This window comes from Portunus trituberculatus, chromosome 18 (assembly GCF_017591435.1).
Source record: "Portunus trituberculatus isolate SZX2019 chromosome 18, ASM1759143v1, whole genome shotgun sequence".
NCBI lineage: Eukaryota > Metazoa > Arthropoda > Malacostraca > Decapoda > Portunidae > Portunus > Portunus trituberculatus.
In genome coordinates, this window is record NC_059272.1 from 1,572,501 (window position 1) to 1,593,316 (window position 20,816).

At 42.0% G+C, this 20,816-nt stretch overlaps 2 protein-coding genes across 8 annotated transcripts in view; both read right to left on the reverse strand.

Moving 5' to 3' along the window:
* Nucleotides 1-2,383, reverse strand: part of LOC123505512 (ankyrin repeat domain-containing protein 29-like) — a 128,683-nt gene extending 126,300 nt beyond the window's left edge. For both annotated transcript variants that reach the window (XR_006675178.1, XM_045256885.1), the window contains exon 1: nt 2,241-2,383. Coding sequence is in view for 1 of the 2 variants with exons in the window: in XM_045256885.1 (XP_045112820.1) it covers nt 2,241-2,252 (12 nt within the window). In the remaining variant the exon portion in view is untranslated. The remainder of the gene's footprint in view (nt 1-2,240) is intronic.
* A 473-nt stretch (nt 2,384-2,856) lies between these two features.
* Nucleotides 2,857-19,864, reverse strand: LOC123505916 (nucleosome assembly protein 1-like 1). 6 transcript variants are annotated; one of them, XM_045257775.1, is made up of 9 exons: nt 19,117-19,425; nt 15,088-15,316; nt 10,646-10,750; nt 8,392-8,570; nt 7,630-7,924; nt 6,354-6,501; nt 5,940-6,107; nt 4,565-4,613; nt 2,857-3,952 (listed from the first exon to the last, which is right to left on the reverse strand). In XM_045257775.1, the coding sequence occupies exons 2-8, from the start codon at nt 15,286-15,288 to the stop codon at nt 4,591-4,593; spliced, it is 1,119 nt and encodes a 372-aa protein (XP_045113710.1). In that variant the 5' UTR covers nt 15,289-15,316; nt 19,117-19,425; the 3' UTR covers nt 2,857-3,952; nt 4,565-4,590. The 6 variants fall into 6 exon arrangements, with proteins under 6 accessions (XP_045113710.1, XP_045113706.1, XP_045113708.1 ...); XM_045257771.1 differs by lacking the exons at nt 4,565-4,613; nt 19,117-19,425 and adding an exon at nt 19,788-19,864; XM_045257773.1 differs by lacking the exons at nt 4,565-4,613; nt 19,117-19,425 and adding an exon at nt 19,470-19,712.
* Between the last annotated feature and the right edge of the window lie 952 nt (nt 19,865-20,816).

Consider the following 20,816-nt stretch of genomic DNA (forward strand, 5'->3'; position numbering starts at 1 on the left):
GTTGGAATTAAAATAGTGAAAACTCTGGCCGTTCATCTTCTGACATCCATAGATCCGTCCTAAGGTAAATAAAATCGTCTAATCACACCCAAAACTCATGGTAAAAAATGCGTCCCAGTACTGAATGGGATAACTGAGACACGCTGCTCCTGCCTGCCTAGTGACTCCTCATCGACACGGTCACTACGTCCGTGTCACCCTCACCAGTCAGCAGTCACCAGTCACAAACACCAAGGAAGCCAGCAGGTCCGCTCTCTACTGACGAACGTGCTGCTACTTTAAATGACTCTACTAAGCTGACCAGAAATTCCGCCTCAGTAAAAAGTCATTATTTGTATTCTTCCTGAGGCTTACAGCTATAAAAACAATAGCTGCTCTCACAAACAAAACAAGTAAATAGAATAAATACATAACTAAACAAAAGGAATGTATATATAACTCAATGAAGGAGAAAAAGAAGCATAAGATCAACAAGAACAAGAAAAATGTAACAAATCTTTACGAAGGGTAAGAAGAAAAAAAGGTAATATTTTCCGGATCAGTGGCCAATACAACGCGTTCTCTCTCTCTCTCTCTCTCTCTCTCTCTGGCCGGTTTGTTCCTCTACTCACTTATGTGTTTAAGGTTGACAACGGCAGTACATACATACACCTACATCGACCACCAGGTAATTTCGGGTGCTCTGTGTGTGTGTGTGTGTGTGTGTGTGTGTGTGTGTGTGTGTGTGTGTGTGTGTCATTTACATAAGAGCGAAATAAAGGACGCTCGACAATATAGAGGTCATAAATCCCAGTGACAGTATATTGGCGGCCATGCCATGAGGGCGGCCAGCGTCCACCATCAGATATTCAGGCTGGTTGGTCGCCGCCGCCTCCGCCGCCGCCGCTGCTCAAGGGGCACACACCGGTCCGAGTTTAAAGCTGGCATGAACACCCCCAGCCTGCCAGCCGCTGGTGCCGCCGACACTACCCTACTCCTTGTGCTCCGAGTCAAAATTAAAGAAGCCCTCGTTAAGGCGTGTCATGAGCCATGCACGGGGTGACGGGTGCCAGGTGCACCTCTCCCGCCAGCTTGTCTGTAATGCACCCACCCCGCGCCGCCCGTGTGTGTGTGTGTGTGTGGCTATGCGCTATTGGCCAATTAGCATCACATAGGCACCCACCAATTAACATACTTCTGCTATATGGATCAGAGATCGTGGTGAGTCATCCTTCGGCTACCGCCACAATACAATAGCCTGTGAGTGATGCTCTTACATAAACTCACCGTGAAAGATTTTTAAACTAATACATAAATTAATTAATAAATGCAATACACATGTCATTTAGCGAGTGTTGTGACAGCCTGACAACGCACGGGCTGCGTCCGTCCCCAGCAAACTATGTAACACCTGCCACTGAGAATTGTGTGGCGATGAATTGAGACGAAACATTATAGTATGCAGTATCAGGCAATTATCATGCATCGGCAGGCTTTTGTTTGGTCTGCAATGCGCAAGACCTGTACACCATGCAGCCTCGTACAACACAGGCCGATGTGGGTGCAGCGTGAGGCGTGAGCCTTCACACGCCCAACTTGTTACAGGACGTGTCTCGCCGCAAAAAGTCACGCATTTGGAAGGGTAACTCATGCAATATGAAGTGTTCCTGGAGCCAGGCCGCGGCGTGTGGGTGTAGACCTGTCAATTGGCCCTTGATCAATGACACGATACACTCTGGAAGTGTCGGTGCGTCCCAAACGTGCACACACCATTTGTCATTCTTATCTACCGCACTTCGTTAACTGATACTACCACCACAGACACCACTGTCGCCAGCCACGCCCGACAGTGACGGAGCTGTTGCTGCTGCTGTTGTTTTATCTTACGTGTGTCGTGAATCGCGTACCTAGGGTAAGTGATATTCTTCCTGATGTTGGCACGTCCAGTCATTCGTGGCACACGAGTCTTCAATCACCACACTGGGGTGAAATGAAACTCACGTACGAAGGAAAGAAAACGTGTCTACCCTGTTCCACAGTCCCACCTCCCCCATATGTGATGCACGGCTACCTGGTGACTGGCAAGCGGCTCCCGTCATCCCAAAGGCCACACACAGTACGAAGACGAGACCCCCACCCATGCGACGCCCCCAGCACCTGCTTGTGACACTGCAACATTCTACAACACGCCGCCCGCCGCCCACACCACGACAGGGGATCAATAACATTACTGTGGACACCAAACACACAGGCACACTCACCCTCAGCGACATTGTGTGATGAGATGCGAGTACTAATCCCTTATCCACATGCAAAGTGACACTCGTCGAGCGAGCGGATCACCACAGCCACCTGCCATTGTCTGTGTTTGCAATGCACTGAGCAGCAGACGGCACCGCGGCCCCGCGCAAGTGCCAGGCGACTCGCGCCCCATCTGGCGGCGGCCGCGGAGACGCCACACGCCCTCTCGCACCTGAACCTTCCCTCGCTTCATTGAACTTTGCTTTAATATTCCAGATTTTAACGACGCTACCTTCCCCTTGCCTAAGTTTACTAGTAGTACTGCTCTTCCGACCATTCTGAGTGAGTGACTTTTCATGGCTCCCCACCTTTCAAACCACGCGTAATTCGCGCCTTATTTTGGTTGGTTCAAGCTTTCTAGTGCCCAATTCACTTGAATACTAATGTTCATCTAAGTAAAGTTGTAACACGAAACACATTTACGTTGATGCTTTCTAAATCTCGGTAAGAAATCGTTGTTAAATCACATATTACTAGTTGTGAACTACACTACAACCCAACCTGGTGCATGCACACTCCACATCCACTCTCATACAACTTTCCAGTACACACTTTGGATAAAAAACAAAAACCATGTGAAAAAAAGGAGCAAATATATATATTTTCGCTGCAGTGGTAACAAAGCTATTACATTGATTTATGAAGCTTACTGGTTACACCATGAAACCTTTCTTTCCACTACGCAATTTCATAGATTTCAGTTTAAAATAAATAAAACTAGTTCCGAAATTAAATACAGACCGTGATGAGTATCAATACTTTTCCACATGTTCATGCAACAGAGGCAGTAGTTTGTTGTTAAAGCTCGTATAATGCAGTCAAAAAAATGAAAAATATATAAATCTAGATTATTTAAGTCTAAACATCTTGAGTAGTCACAGATGAACCTATCAAAAAGTGGCGTATCACAAGTCAGAACTTTTCAAGTGTCCTTTGGAACAAACCTTGATGCTCTTGAAGAAGAGGGCAACAGCAAGGTCTGTCCGACCCACCAAGACCCTGTAACATCTATTATAAACATTAGATTGGTACTGAACATTTTTTTTTGTACAAACTCAACAATATTCAGGAGTAGTACATGACATTAATCTCTCAAACTTGAATAAAACAGATCTAAACTTTCAGTTGCACCAAATAACATTTAATCTAAACTTTCAGCTGCATCAAATAACATTTTAATAATATTCATGTACAATGAGATTTCAGCTGCACTGGAGAAAAGTAATTAACAATTCGTATGGTGGCAACACCTGTAGCTGGAAATAATGAGAATGAAAAGAAATGTCCATCAAATCAACAACAAGCTACTGTTAACACCTATACAAATTTGTTCCTATTAATGATCCAAAAAAACAATAAAGAAATATATATACAGACATTGAAGACTGTAAACTTGGAATGACATGTTTGCAGTAGTTAGCATGCTTTCACTACAGCTATAGAAGAAACATATCCATATGGAAAATCCACAAGAAAATGTTTAATGCCACCAAATACGTAATGACACCAAGGCCCCAGATGCTGCTGCTTAACGTCAAAGGAAAAATACCCTACACTCAGCCAGAAGGTCACTGCTGCTTACACTCTGGCGGCTGCTGACCCTTGACGGCCTTGTCTTTCGATGGGTCATAGTCAGGGTCATCTTCCTCCTCCTCATCGTCTCCTTCCTCGCCTTTAAAATACGAGTTGGAATAAACTCAATAACCAGAAATCAAAACAAAATAAACTGATAAACTGATGATAAAAAGAACGTTCTGGGATATATCATGATATAATCACATAAAGGTTTGTTGTTCAAAAAAATAATATTTAGGTTGGAGAAGCACTTGTCGCATCACATTTGTGTAAGATCAAAATATGTAGCACAAATTTAAGAACAACCTACTTGCTGTAGCAGATTTTGGTCAGTATCAGAATGCAAGTGCAGCTTTAAAGCAACTAAAATGCTTGCTAAATTCTTTCTTTATCATATTACTTTCATTTATGTGGAAAATCATTACCTTATGCCACTGATAACAAAAAGAATAACTGCACTCAAAACTCCAGCAAAACATTAGCCACTCCATTGTTTTGCCAGGATTGGTAAAGCCCATTATCACAAAGGATCATATCCATGCAGAATCCTTCATACTACAATACAGCAAAGCATCTATATACTAGTATTCATTTTCTGTTTCTTTCAAAGCTTTTAAATGACCGTCTGCCAACATGCAAATATAATCAACAGCTAGATATTCTCTATTTAAGTTTTAAACTTTGGAAAGTTAGTCATTTGTTAGTATACCTGAAAATCTTGAAGATGCTATGGTGCTACACTGAACTGATTATTGACCCTGTGAACATAACAGCCTTTTATTCATTTAGCAAGGAAACTTTCACGTTACAGACTTCTTATGCTAATGGAACAACAAACCTTCAAATGATAGTAAGACATGGACTTTATATAACAGACATAACCTAGAGTGGACATGTATTATTGGCAATGGCATTCACTTAAGTCTCCACCTAAACAATAAAACTCCAATGGGGCATGAAGCTGAAATGTTGAGAACTTGATCATAGCAGAAGTGTGCACAATTTTGTACCATTCAAAGACAGTGGTGATACATCATATTAGTAGTTATCAGAGAACGAAGCAAATCTAGTCACACCGTACATGTTCATACCACTGACATATTACGACGAATTTACGACAAATATTTGCATAAATGTAGTACTAATGATGAAAAGTAACAGTCATAAGTTTCTTGCTGCAGCATCTTAACACATGATATGACTTTCACCTCAGAGGTACCAGAGTAAAGCAGTAGTAAGTAGTCTTACACAACTTCCATAGGACTAAAATGTCAGGGAAGTGTACTTTTACATTGACATCCAGAACAAAACACTGACTTGCAGGTCTCAAACATTTAGATGCGGGGCAAGGGAGGGGAGGGAGGAGGGTTACACCACACTCAGCATATAACCATTTGATCTATAAAATTTAAAAATTTAAAGGGGGGGATATATAAGGGAATATATTATCAATGGAATATATACGCACAAGGTATAACTGTATACGATAAATATGTGTCAGGTGGGTGAGTGCTTATAACCTAACTTCATACTCGATCCCCAGCAGCGTTGTGACTCGGCCATAAACAAATTCATCTTTAATCAACTACTCTGGAATATAATCTCAATTTCAGATCAGGACTTAAGATTCTAATGAAATCCAATGTACATACCTGTAATAAATCAAAGTACAAGTAGTAATGATATTTTTGAAGCAATAAAAAATTACAAAAAAATAAGAAAAGAATTTTTTGGATATACTTAAGAGCCACTTCTATTGAACTATAATCCAAAAAATGCACCAGCAGTATGTTCACAAGCAACCAGGAGTGGGTCAGTGTCTCCCTACTCAAGAGATACGGCATCACCACTGGCTATCATCAAGGCTATGTCACGTGGTACTGTAGTATTAGGGACATTGTCAACATGTGAGGTGGGGAGGGTGGTGGTTACAATATATCCTTAAGTTACATTTTTTCTTTGCTCATAAGTATACATCAACCAACGTAACCTAGACACAAGGCCTAGTGGTCCTCAACTTATGGGTGACTAGAATGTATAAATTGCTTTCCTGCAGTGTTAATATCCTATAAGTATATTCTCACCTTCTTCTCCCTCTTCCTCTTCAAAATCTTCATCATCTAAAGCTTCACCAGTATAGAATAGCACTGCCCGGGGAATAATGCGTTCCCGGATATAGTGTCCAATCTCGAAGTCTGCCGTTAACAAGGCCTGGGTGTCCTCATCCATCTCCTCATTGGGATCCTCAGGGACTGAAACACACCAATTCACTGTCATCACCACCACTCTTGTCTGGATATCATAAGGTTTCATGTACCAGGAAAGGCAAGACAGACCTGAGCACTGTGACACTGAATTCCTAAAACACATTCTGGATACAACTTAACTAACTCAAGTGCTCATAATATTTTGCTTGTTGAGAAATGGCATTTTATAGACTCCATTTATTCCTGGACAGTCTCCCAACATGTGTGGTGTCACCACTTGACAGAACCCACCTGGTGGAGGATTGAAGAAGTTAAAGAAGGAGTCGTTCTGCAGTGTCTTGGTGATTGTCCTGACAGCTCCTCGAGATTTATGCTTCTGTTTCTTCTTGATTGTTTTGACTGTGACATTTTTACCCTTTTTCCAGTCCAAGGTACAACCCTAGGGAATAAATACAAATGCTCCTCAGTCCATGAACAATACATGCATCATACACATATAACACTATACAAGACAATCTTCCATCAAACATATAACAGCCATTTTAAAAGACAAGTTTAAAGGAGCATAGCATTACTGTTACAACACCTTTACATGCATCAGCTGTAATAAAAAACCACAACGCAGCTCAGATCAAGTTACTCCATTAGCATAACATATTACACATCTTCAGAAGGTTGTTAGATCCTTTCCCACAAACTACATACCTTCAGTGGTCTCATTGGCTTGCTATACAATGCTTTAGCTCCTACTCTGCCCACAGCAAACCGTGAACACCTAACACTATCTGCACTACTACTGGATGAAGATGTGTTATAAAATGTTACACACAAAAGCGTCACTAAAGGAAACATTTTAGATTACATGACCAACTCTCAAACATATTCTCCGACACATTATCAAGAGGAGAGGGAATATGGTGACTAAGAATGGAAGAGTGAGGGGATCAGCTGTCTAAAAAGTCTAAGGGCAAGAGGATAAAGTGACCAAAAGTGAGAGGATATGGTGACGAAGTGTGCAAGAGTGTGGGGATATGGTGATGAAGTGTGCAAGTGTGGGGGACATGGTGACAGTGTGTGAGAGAATGAGAAGATAAGATGACAAAGAAAGCAAAATTGAGATATGGTGACTGCAAAAGTGAGGGATAAGGTGACCAAGTGTGCAAAAATGAGAGGATAAAGTGTATTAGTGCAAGGGGATATGAAAAAATGTAAGAATGAGAAGATATGGTGACTAAGCATGAAAAGTTAAGAGGGGAATATGGTGACTGAGGAAAAGTGAGAGGATAAAGTGTCTAAAGAGTGAGAAAGGGAATATGGTGACTGTGTGTAAGAGTGAGAGGGAATATGGTGACTAAGAGTAAGAATGAGAGGATACAGCGACTAAGTGTGATGGAGATGGGATATGGTGACTGTACAAGAATGAGTGTATGGTAACTAAATGTGCAAGATTGAGAGGATAGTGACAATAAAGAGTGAGCAGGTAAGGTGACTAAGAGTTCATGTCAGCTTCACGCAAAAGACACAACTAGCTATACAATTAGTGACACCAATCATAGCAGTGACTAACCTTGCACTTAAAGATTTCCGGTCCTTCAAAGCCAAATGGATCATCTTTATCTGGAACACACTTCATTTCATAATATTTAGTTAGAACCTTGTTGGTGAAGTATTCATTTTCACTAAAGTGGAACTCTAAAGTGAAGCCCATTGGCTCGTCGTGGAACTTGAGCTGGATGTCTACGAGGTGTTTCAGGATGGGCTCGTCGTAGTCCTGCACCATCTCAGCGAGCAGGTCCACATTTTTGAAGATCGTTAACCAGAATTCTGGAATGCCTTTAGTGTTCTCATCGAAATCGTGGATCCTGGGGAGAAAATAAAGTGAAAGTTAACAAAAAGAAAATGTTTAATCTTTATGACACACAGGTCCTAAGAAGAGAATAGTGGGAAAAAAATTAATTAATTAATTAAAAAAATAAATAAATCACTCAATAATAATAATAATAATAATAATAATAATAATAATAATAATAATAATAATAATAATAATAATAATAATAATAATAATAATAATAATAATAACAATAATAATAATAATCTTAACATCCCAGGAAGAAAATAGAGGAAAAAAAAAAAAAAAAAAAACTCGACCATTATGACAAACCGCTTACTATTTAAATAAACACATTAACGATTCACACTAATGATCAAACAAGTAAAATAAATCACTAATAAATTTTCTGGCACATAATTTCCAAGCAAGCACAAGACCGGCCAACAATTTTGAGCCACTTGAACATCAACACTCAATATCAAATCAGGAGACACGTACTTATTTTCGTCCTTCTCATCTATTTTGGCCTTCTCCTCCATGTCTTTGCTAAGGTTCTTCTCGTCGTCGGTCTCGTCGTCAGAGGGGAAGTCACATTCTTCATCGTTGGGTTCGTATTCTGAGGTGACCACGTGCCGGCGCTTCTCGTACAGGGCCTGGTGCATCTTGTCGTACTTCACCTGCAACACAACCACACCAGTCAACACCACCACTCAATAGCCTCCATACACCTAACACACCCACACCAGTCACCACCTGCACTCAATAGCCTCCATACTAGACCTAACACAACCACACCAGTTACCACCACCACTCAATAGCCTCCATTCACCTAACACACCCACATCAGTCACCACCTGCACTCAATAGCCTCCATACACCTAACACAACCACACCAGTCACCACCATCACTCAAGTCTCCATACACTTAACACACCCACACCAGTCACCACCACCACTCAATAGCCTCCATACACCTAACACAACCACACCAGTCACCACCTGCACTCAATAGCCTACATACACCTAACACATCCACACTAATCACCACCTGCATTCTAATGTACCTTAAGTGAGATTTGCACACCACAGGACTTTAATCACACTGGTCACCTAACAAAGCTACACTACTCGCCAGCTGCACTGTAACACACCCTAACTGAGATCTGCATGCTACAAAGACAATCATACTAATCACCTGCAACACAGCCACACCAGTCACCACCTGCACTCACTCGAAACCCTCCATATACCAACTACACAACCCTACTGCACTAACACACCCTAACAGAAATCTGCATGCCACAATAGATCACACCAGTCACCTCTCATTTGATAGGCTACAAACATTTGAGAGATCTCCACATCACAACAGACACACACACCAGTCACCTGCAACAGAGCCACACTAGTAACCAGTTGCACTCACTTGAACCTACTTGAGATCTGCACACCCTAACACAACCTCACTATAACCTGTCTATTCTAAATGGCCACTGGGTCTCGGTTTGGAATGCAATTGCCTGATGTCGTATCTTGAGGCAAACACTAGTCTAACCTTGTGCTAACTGTATGGATCAACACAAAGCAAGTATTATACACAAAATTAATTACATCATCAATAAGCTACAATATATTTTGAACAGTAACCCAATTGTCCACTTCCTCAGGCCAAAAACCAGCAGCCAGTTTAGAGCAGACATACTATAGTAATCCACTGCACTCACTCAATAGGCTAAATACATCTGAAAGACCTGCACACCACAACCAAAACCCAAACACACCAGTTACCATCTGCAATGACTACGCTACACATCATCCACAATACATCTAACAGTGAGATCTGCACACCACACCACACCACACCACACACAAACACACCAGTCACCAGCAACCCACACTAGTCAGCCGCTGCAATGACTCTAGGCTACACATCATCCATGATACATCTAACAGTGAGATCTGCACACCACAATAGAAATCAGATAAAACAGGGTGCAAGGTATAGGAAGAGGCAAGAATGAATGGTGACAGGAACATTCTGCACACCACCGCAAGAACGAATGGTGACAGGAAAGTTCTGCACATCACCATAGAAAGTGGATAAAAATACAGACAGCTGGAGATAAAAAGGGCTATAGAAAGAGAGGTGCTAGAAATGAGAAGCAAGAATGAACAATGACAGGAGAAGCTTTAAAAGACAACTGTAAGAGAATATGTGCAAGCAGGGAAAAGGACCCATACAAAAATAAACTGAAACAAAGACAGATGTGAAGAAAAAAAAATTGAGGAAAGACAAGCAAAACAAAACAAAACAGAGCAAGAAGGAATAGCAACCCCATTTAGGAATGAGGAAAAGCTGAAAAAGACAACAAGTGTAGGAAAAAATCAAGGAAAATGCAAGAATAGCAGGTTAAGTCCAAGTATTGAAGAGTCAAAGATGCGTAATGTTGAAATGTCAAGTCATGTAGGAATCAAAGTGGGCATAAAATTACTGAGAGAGAGAGAGAGAGAGAGAGAGAGAGAGAGAGAGAGAGAGAGAGAGAGAGAGAGAGAGAGAGAGAGAGAGAGAGAGAGAGAGAGAGAGAGAGAGAGAGAGAGAAGGTTGATAGTGGTAAGTCAGCACAGTATTGGTTAAGTTTACAAAGAGGGGTAATAGACAGTATATTTAAAGTGCTTACCAGCCACAAGTAGGCCTAACAGCTTCAGTCACTTCCACTGTCATTGTGTTGGGCCAAAGCTTTTCTCAACTCACCTCCAGTGCGTGAACTTCTTTGTAGAAGGCTGCCTCGAGGTCTGTGTACTGAAGCTGCAGTTTTTTCAGTGCCTTTATACGTCTCTTTACTGCTACTGGCAAAGACTGAAAGTTAAATGGTCTCGTGAAACTTCCGTGTCAAAATTCAGACGCCTCAGAATGTCTAATTAAAAAAACTTACACAATAAAATCAATACAATATGCTTCTAATATAATACATGTCCATCTCATAATATTCATTAATTAATCTGTGGAAATAAGGAAATTCAAAATAGTGAAGTGACTCAGTTTACAGTTCCACAAGCAATATTCATGAAAGATTTGTAACATTTCAAAATATATTCACATGTGTACATATATCACACACAATAACACACTGCATGAACAATATGGAGAGTAAAGACATATGGACTGAACTGTCTACATATTATCAGAAAAAGAAACAAAACATTATTTCGGATACCAAACACTTTTTAAGTACAATAGTAAACTCATCATATTCAGGCTGAAAATGAAGACAACGAGAATATCCACCTATGTGCAGAGAGACGTTAGATTCGCCGTTATAAACTACACCCATCAGTCAACTGCTACTGATACAATTTAGGGGAAAACTCCAGTGAGATTTTTCAGTCGAGCTAACACAAACTTTCAACAATGGCGTGTCTTGGACCGACTCAATACAAGTACAGCATTCAGAATCGTTACTTGAAGCTCATATTTCCTACCAACACAGAATCATTACTTGAAGCTCATCTTTCCTACCAACACAGAATCGTTACCTGAAGCTCATCTTTCCTACCAACACAGAATCGTTACTTGAAGCTCATCTTTCCTACCAACACAGAATCATTACTTGAAGCTCGTCTTTCCTACCAACACAAGTTATAAGCCAATCTCAGCTAGAAACACCCTCAAAGGGATGCAGCCATGACTACAAACTTTTGACAATAACAAGTCCTAGCCTCAATAAGAAATAGAATCATCTAATGGCAAAGATTCAAACCATTGTCCAGCAAACATCCTCTAATGATGCAGCACAATCCTAAGTTTCTATTCACTCCTTCCCATTCATTCCACTTTTACACTCTTCATTCTTCTTAACCTCTCATTCCTCCCATTTCAGAGTGCTTCCTCACTGTTATGTCATCTATATATCAATTTCCGCCTTTACTCCTTCCTTCCTTCCTTCTTTCCTGTGCATCATTTACTTCTACCTTCCTTCCATACTTTGCATCAGTGTGTCACTTCCTCCCACACTCTCAAAACCACCAAACAGTCTGAAGGCACTGTTTCTCATTACCACCATCGCTTGATATGTTGCTCGTTCATTTTTAGCCAACGCTTCAAACTTTCCCTCAACACCCAATCTCTTCACTGTTCGTCTGCTACCTTCCTTCTATGGCAACTCAACCTGCTTGCCTATTTCACCTTAGATTTGATGGTTTCAGCCTCAGAAAAATGATGTGAATTTCAATATGCCTTTCTTATGAGCCATATATCAGAGAAATAAAGAAATACATGATCATTTTCGCATGTTAAATCTTCTCATGGTTTGCACCGACACATTCCCATCAGCATCTTAATCACTCCCTCAGTTACTGGCTGTGACTGCATAACAAACTAGTATTTCAATCTGGTGAAGATCAGTCTACAAAAACAAAATTCAAATCAGTTGAATATCTGCAGTCACACTATTTCACCATCACTAATGTTACAAACACAATTTCCTAAGCAAACACTGTAAGGTAACTTTTTCTTTAAGTCTTGGCAACATGTTTCTGAATATGCTTTGATTTGGTCATTGCCGCAATTTGTTTTAGGCCGGCCACTGGTCCCAATAGATCACAGTCATCTGATAGTGCCAGGAACAGGTGTAGTTTATAACTATACAAAAACTTAAGTGGTACCGAGTTTCAAGTACAAGTGCAATGTAAGGGAAAAATTAGTCCATGAAAAGCATGATTTTTGTTAAAGGGATTTCCACAATGTATATTTTATGTCACGGAGCCAAATCATGAAGTGACGGTGACAGCAAGGAGGAGGTTCTCAAAGTGATTAATGATGAACACAACAGACCCTTGGGTAACTTTTTGCTCTCCCCTTTTATCCTTGTGTAATACTTTTGGCTTGCTAATGTTGATGACATCATGGTGACAGAAAGCAGTGCAACAGCAGGTTTTAAATTCAATGCAATCTTTTTTTAACTATGCTATGGTGGATGCATGTCTTTCTTGCATGGCTATTTCACATATTAGTGCAAAGTAGCAGCAACTTAAGAAGTCTCTAAGCAAAAATCCTTTCTTTTACAAAAATTCCAAAACAAAAATCAAGACAACTGATGTGACAGAGAAACCACAAGCCATTGCCAAAACTTTGAGAAAGTAAACTGAAAGCATTTCCAATGCATCACCGTTCACTTAGTGAGTCACCACTAGGTTTTGGCAAAGGCAGTAGAGTAATTAATAAAAAGAGAAATTTGAAACCTGAAATTAAAGAATGTCAGTGCATCAAAAAATGGAGGCATAATACATTGATGTGTGACAAACTACTCTGGTCATACAAATTGCCTGCACCACAATACATGAAACACTACACCAGGGCAGTCAGTGCGAGGAGCAAGCAAGCAAGCAGTGTGAGGGGAAGGGCAACATAGCAGCAGTGGCATGCATCCAATGATATAAGCACTAAGTGATCGTGCAGGTACATCTCCCAGTGATACTGAAGCTTCATAATCCAGCCAATAACACCCTAGCAGGTCAGCTTGAGCACTGTACTGTCCTGCTCCTGTCAAGTGTTAGTTAAGTGTGAAGTGTTCTGTGCATTATATATCTGTCCACAGCAAGACTAACACTTTCTACCTCTTTGATCTTTCAATGTCAACTAAGCTCATCTACATTTTAGTAGCCAATACATCACCAATGACATAAATCATACTGTGATGTAGATATTAGTTACCTACAAAAAACCAAGGTTCACAACACAGCAGCATGCAACACTCAACACAAAACTGGCGCATCAAACCCTCCATGGGACATATTTCATCGAATTTCTTTTCACATTCCACACAGCTCAACTTTCAAAGTAAACTTGACCATCACTGAAAATATCTAACTATCAAGCAAAGATCTTTAAAGGAACATTACCCACACAGGATCTGGAAGTCTTGCCTTCATTTGATCAAAATATAAAAGGAGTTCCCAAAATTCTCATTGACTTTTAGTCACATTTCACAACAGGCATGGCAGACAGTGGCAGCAGCCTTCCATTCTGGACAGAACTGGCAAATTACATATTCTAAGAAAGTCAAATGACTCAACTTTAAAACTGTGACATGCTACCTTGTCACAAACACAAGACTGCACTTACTTGATATAAATACTGCACCATCATTTAAGCGTTTACAATTTATCTAACAAACTCAAGCTATAGTACCAGGTCATTTCAACCTTCAATACAGAGAGCGCGCCAAAGTAGAAGTGTGGAATGTGACGCTACAAGTCCAAGGAGCATTGGAAGCCAATAAAACACAACGTTCCGGTGCAAAAAGATCACACGACATCAATCTAAATACCAAAACAAAACTTAAGTGACCCATGGTTGTCACACATAGCATCAACTGTTTGGTAGTAAACCATTCAAAAGACCAGTTCCCTTACCAAGTTGTGGTGGGAATAAAACAAACTAGTAACCACCACACAAAAATTACACTTCAACCAAAAACAGCAACACGCCCACACTTTACAGGGTTGATTCTTTTCTTTTGTCTTTTTGCTTTATGAATACTGGGTACATGATTTATTTGATTTTTAATTATCTTCTTTACTGTCATCAGCTGATCAGACTTCTGATGAGAGTATCAATAATCATCCAATCACTAGCCTGTCTTTGCATGTCTTTCATAATGATTAGATCGCTGGCACCACAACACCTCCTCTCCTCTAACATGAAAACTATCCACTGGTTATGTTACTGTCTAGTCTGGCATGGCTTTAAGTTAGTCAAAAAGCATGCTGTGTTTGATAAACAACACTTGTAGGAATTTATCATTAGAATGAGGAGCAAAGCTATAAAGCTAAAAATATTATATATATATATATATATATATATATATATATATATATATATATATATATATATATATAGCAGCACCAAAATGAACTTGTGCATTTAAATGGGAAGAGTATTTGCTATGAAATATGAAGATAATATAAGCAGTGTAGTCTGCATGGCATGACCTTATTTTAATGGGCAAGCACATGAACTACTCAAGTATCTTACACATACCTTGTTCCGACAGCTAAATTCCTGGCAACATTATGAAGTTTTAAACTTATTCTACTTTTCATTGAGAAATCAAATAAATCATTTTAAAATTAATTATGTTTTCATCACATGATTTAATCACTTGTAATTAAGTATTTCTCAACCCTGTATCTTACACTAATATAACCCGAGGGTGTGCCAAGGTAGCGACGGAGTTTGGTCTGAAGGGCAGCCAGCACCTGAGGGTCCTTCATCAGCTTGTCAACAAGTTCCTTGCGCTCCCCACCTCCTTCCTCATCCTCCACATCCTCCACGTCCTCCTCATCAATGTCCTCCTCCATGGCAGGTGCTGGTGCTCCCTTCTCCGGATCGGCCATCTTTGTTTGTATAATAGCTATTCAAGGTCTGAAACACAAACACATCAAAGTAATTACACCGGAACACCAAAGTGACGACAATGTTATGCAATGAATGGCAGGAGTGTAAAGTCTGCAGTATGGTCTACACGTGCAATGGCAGCAAGAAGCCACACCACTCCAGGTTGGCCATCCTTAGAGACAAGTCATTTCTCCAGTTTTGTGGCTTCTGACAGAGCTGCTTTGCATCTAATGAACTACTTTGCCAGCCCAGATGGTGTCACATGCAAAAACCGTTTGTCAATATGAGCTCATTCTGTGTTGAACTTTTTGCAGCAAAAAAAAAAAAAAAAAAAAAAAAAAAAAAAGTTATGGACACAGTAAAGCCAATCATTAACGACACAACCACCACACCTCACCTAGAAAACTAACAGTGTGATTACCAAAAAGGAAAATTGTGTGCTGTTACATTAAGTATGTAGGACCCACACTAATCACACCAAAGGACACACACACACACACACACACACACACACACACACACACACACACACACACACACACACACACACAGCCTGTGCAATTGGTCCTAGCAGACATGTACAAGTTGACCACATTTTTCAAAGTAAGTATTGGCTTATGAGAATCACAACTTCCCACTGATACTTTCATAAGTGTTGCACATTTAAAACCACAGTCTAACCATAAATTTTTGTCCATATTTCTTCTAACCCACAAAACAGCACAAAACTTCAATCAAGTAATTTCCAGGTACATCACTCACAATGTACAGCAAAGCACCACACAGAATGACCACACTAAACAGTGTAAAAATGCTTCCGTGGCTACACAAGTCAGTACAATAGCTTTAATACCTCCCCCCTTTTACACCACTACCAGCCCAACACCTGCCAGGGAAACACCAAGGCCACTCATCACCCTGACAGGCCACACTCACACTACTAATCAACACAGGTTTTCCCACAAAGAGAGATGCAATGAATAAAAGTGAACAACTAAAATGATACATGTGAACCACTCCTATCCTGGCCAGTTTGTCTTAGTGAATCATATGACTATTGCTGCTTCTACACATCCATTTCATTCTGTTGGTTAAGTATAGTAGAGATTCTAAGCTTCTCAAACTACCCTCTTGTGTACTTTATCGTTTTCTGGCTCAATCTGATATTTTTTTATTCTACTTTTACATATTCACTACTTATTTGATGTAAGGGTTATTGACTTCCTTGGTGCAATAATAGATGGTCACCTTTGCCTAATCTTGTAAGGTGTGTTAATGAGAGGCATCATGTCACCACCCTCATGTCATACCACCACTTCATAATTCATCTCTGACGTGATGAATGCTCTCTGACTCGTCTATCTATCCCTCTGATGGCTCTACCCTACATTAAAGTCAATAATAAAATAATTTGTTCTATCAGAATTTAACAAGTTGCCAATGAGTATTCACATCTGATCTACAATGCCTCAATGTGGCAGAGAATCATGCCATGCTCAATACTCTAAAGGCTCCATTCCTCCCACCCATCAGCCTGACACAACCCTCCATGCAACCACTGCCAGCACATCACCTCTCCTTCAGCTGCACACAATGACTTCCCTTGCACACTGAAACATTTTGATCATGTCCTGCACTTGCAGTCTTCTAATTTACTCTGAAGTCAGTTCATGTTCTGAGAAGTGGCTGTGGCAGAAATGGCCACTTGCTCCTACCCAGCCATGGTCTGCCACACTGCAGTCCATCACTCTCCCTCTCAATAGTGATGCAGCTTGTTTTGAAATAGTGCACCCTCAACAGAAAATGGAGAACTTTGCAGATAGCTCATAAAAAATCAATAGTTTTCAGGTCACATAACTTTGATTCACGGACTGCATTTTTGTCTTATGTATTTGGACTAGGAAAGCCAGTTTGCAAAGGTTACAAAAGGACACAAATCACTGCTTGCCTTCAATGACAGTGTAATACTATACTGTACTGTGCTCTGTACTAGCCAAATTAATCACACATCAAGGCATCAGCAGTGTTCCTTCTTTCAAGTGACATGACATCAACACCACTGCTATCCTGAACACTGGCTGGTAATGCACAGCCTGTCACACCACAAGCCAATGTGACAGCATAGTGAAGTACAATTCACAGTGAACTACAGCCAGCCATGTTCATTCCACAAGCCTGATGTGAACTAGCTCCACCTGCAGTACAATGCATGCAGCAAAGGCAGGGTTCACCTGCAGGCCAAGGGGTGACTACTGTACTGGGCTGAGATGACCCCCCGCCCACTCCCTCCTCCACCTTCTCACCCACACAACAAATTCAATATTCAAGCATCAACAAGACCACCACTTCACTGTTGAGCAGATAACATCAAGCTGAGTTTGCTTCCATCAATTTGTCCACACATTTCCCTGAGGACAAATTGAGGCTGTGAATCTTGCAGCACAATGACTTGGTCATCCATCACACCACTCACCCCTCTGGCTCTGACTGATGTCACTTTAAGCCAAGCCTTTGATGTCACTGCAACCCTTTGATTGGAAGCTCAGACCATGTGAATTTCAAAACTTTGCCTTTCCTTTCATTCATTTGAATAGTTTTGCTGTTGGTGTGTGGGGACACCATGCCTGAGGCAAACACCATTACCAGACAGTGCTCAAGTCAGGTATAGACCTGGTCAATACCCATCATCTGCATACAAATCTCCTTTAAAGCAAAAACAGTAAGCAAAGCACTGGTGCTGCAGCTCCTTGGTCTGAAAGCACCAAACAAGTACAGCAGCCCAGGTCACAACGGAGCTGCCTTCTTTAAGGTTGCACAACACCTACTGCTGATAACAATCAACTCTTTAATTCAGAAGATTTTGCAACAACAGCTTACATGGATTAAACCATGCAAGAACCTTCAACCTGGTGTCTTCCTTCACAAGGTAGGGCTACAGGATTACAAAACTGCCAGGGGCATCACCCACGGCTGTGGGGGTAGGTGAGGGGGGTAGGGGGTGATGACAGCTGGTGGCCATGAAGACTTACAATATTATGTAAGTTTGGTATGCAAGCAGTGAGGAGCATCACTGCGGTGGTGCTCTAGCATTGTCCACCATTCAGCTAATTCACCACATCACGCATGCACTGATGGATGGGTGAATAGATGGATGGATGGATGGATCCCTGGCTACACTCCACTACATGAATTAACAACTAAACTGTAGTACTCCACACCACCACATGAGTCACAATGACACTGACAGCGTTACAATGCCTCTGCTGAACCTGTACACGTCCTCCTAAAATGTCACTTGAAATCAATCTTCGCAGCGTCCACCCTCAATAAAGCACGGCAGTACTGTGGTGTGGTGCGTGGCTGCTGGCTGGGCACCACCACCACCTTCCTCTCAGCCACACAACACGGAAGAAAAGTCACGACGCCATTACCTGAGCACACTAGTTAGCACCACTTACCACGGGCTACTACCGATAATAAGGTTAAAGTTTAACCTCACATTGATCACCGCTCAGTGTTCTTCCGCCCTACCACCCACACCACCACCCCCACCACAGCCCCTGACTTCCTGTACGCTGCACCACCACACAGGACCGAGTAAAGCGTCCAGCCGCTATTAAAAACCTCTTGGTGCCAAAGTAAGATTACCCAAGGGGATTGGCGGGCCCAGCCACATCAATACCTCACTCTCTCAGCCCGCACCGCACCACGCCAACACCACCTTCCCCTTTAGGTTGAGGCAGCTCCGCCGTAATCCCCCGGCCTGGCCTGCCCCCGCTAACTCACCACCACCACCACCTCCTCTAACCCCAGCACTGCCTCCACACCTGCACTCTGGATACTCCGGGGCACCGCGGGGCTGGCTGGCTCGAGCCCCACCAGGCAAACGGGCTGTGCTCGGCCGCTAGCTTCCTGCGCAGCAAACTTGGTAATTGAACAGTTCCTAAAGTAAGACCAACCGATACAGTGATGACGTCAAAACGAAACCATTTTGTGACCCTTGTCCTTTGAGGGCGTCCAGTGCGCCGCCCTGGCAGCCCCTGCAGCTCGGCCAGGCCCCGGCGACTGGCATGCGGCCGCCCGTGGCAAGGCAAGGCAAGGCGGGGTGCGGGCGGCGCGCATGGCGATTAAGGCCCACGTGAGCCCCAAGACAAAGACATTACGGAATTCACGTCCTCACCTGTCCCCTCAACTCTCACACCCACCCAAGGCCCGCACCACGGCCTGTCCCTGCCCCGCTGGCGCCCACTAGGCCCTGCCACGCACCAACACTACAGACACAGGCGAGGGGCGCCACAACATGCGCTGCTTCACCAAGCCGTGCTGGTCACCAAGCTTTAGCCGTGTCCTTGGCCTGTCTGCCCACACCTGCCGCCCTCACTCTGCCGTCAGGTCACTCCGAGTATCATTACTTGCGTCTGCGTGACCACTGAAACCCTTCAATGTTAGTATATAAATCAATAAGTTACAGCGCAGAGGACCACCTCACGCCACTGACCTTCTCTCAGCGGGTTCCGGAGCCAGACAGGCACACATGCGGCAAAGATGGCGGGAAACGCCGGGTCACGTGACACACACGGACTGATTAAGGAGACGAATCCACCATATGCAATGCAGCCACATAGATGCTGCAAATACACAAATTAGATAGGTACACATAATAATATGTAACTACAGAGAGCTTATAATATGGAAATGCCATCAGAAAACAGAACCAGGAGAGAACTCTGTTTCCACATTAAGGCTCCGCTGCAGATGTGACGTCACGGCGCCGACCAATCAACTGTTTAGTCTTAACAGAAGTTTTGGCGGGAGAATGACTGTCCCATGAGTCAACCTCCGAGGGGGACATTGTAATGGAGTAATTCGAGGAACACTTACCATTTGTTTCTACCAGTAAGAAAAGTTATTGAGAAACATGCAATGCTTCTTTTTTATCACATAGCAAATACTATGCGAATAATAAATATTAGATAAATGTCAAAACTTTAATTAGGTACAGCTCAGACTCATTATTATGCAACAATATGCACATATGTTCAGGCACAACACATAAACTATACAGTTAACAGTACTTATTAACAAAAAAGTGTTTCGTCTTGTAAGCACCATGTATAGTTACTCTCTCTCTCTCTCTCTCTCTCTCTCTCTCTCTCTCTCTCTCTCATGAGGTGATATGTGTGTGTGTGTGTGTACTACATGGGCTACATTTTTACATATGTACGTTCATATCTACATAATGAGAGAGAGAGAGAGAGAGAGAGAGAGAGAGAAGGAAATGCATAGGATCACACACATTTCCTATCATGCTCTCTCTCTCTCTCTCTCTCTCTGCGTAGTGAGGAGGTCTACACACATACAGATCTTGAACATATACCTAATCACACTATCTTATTCACTCACATGGGAAAAAAGTAATCAGTAATCCAAACAGTCCTCCATCCCCTGCTCCCCAGCCTACCCATCCATCCACCCACCCTGGCACGACATATGGACAGCGGGGAGAAAGAGGAAGAGGAAGAGGAGG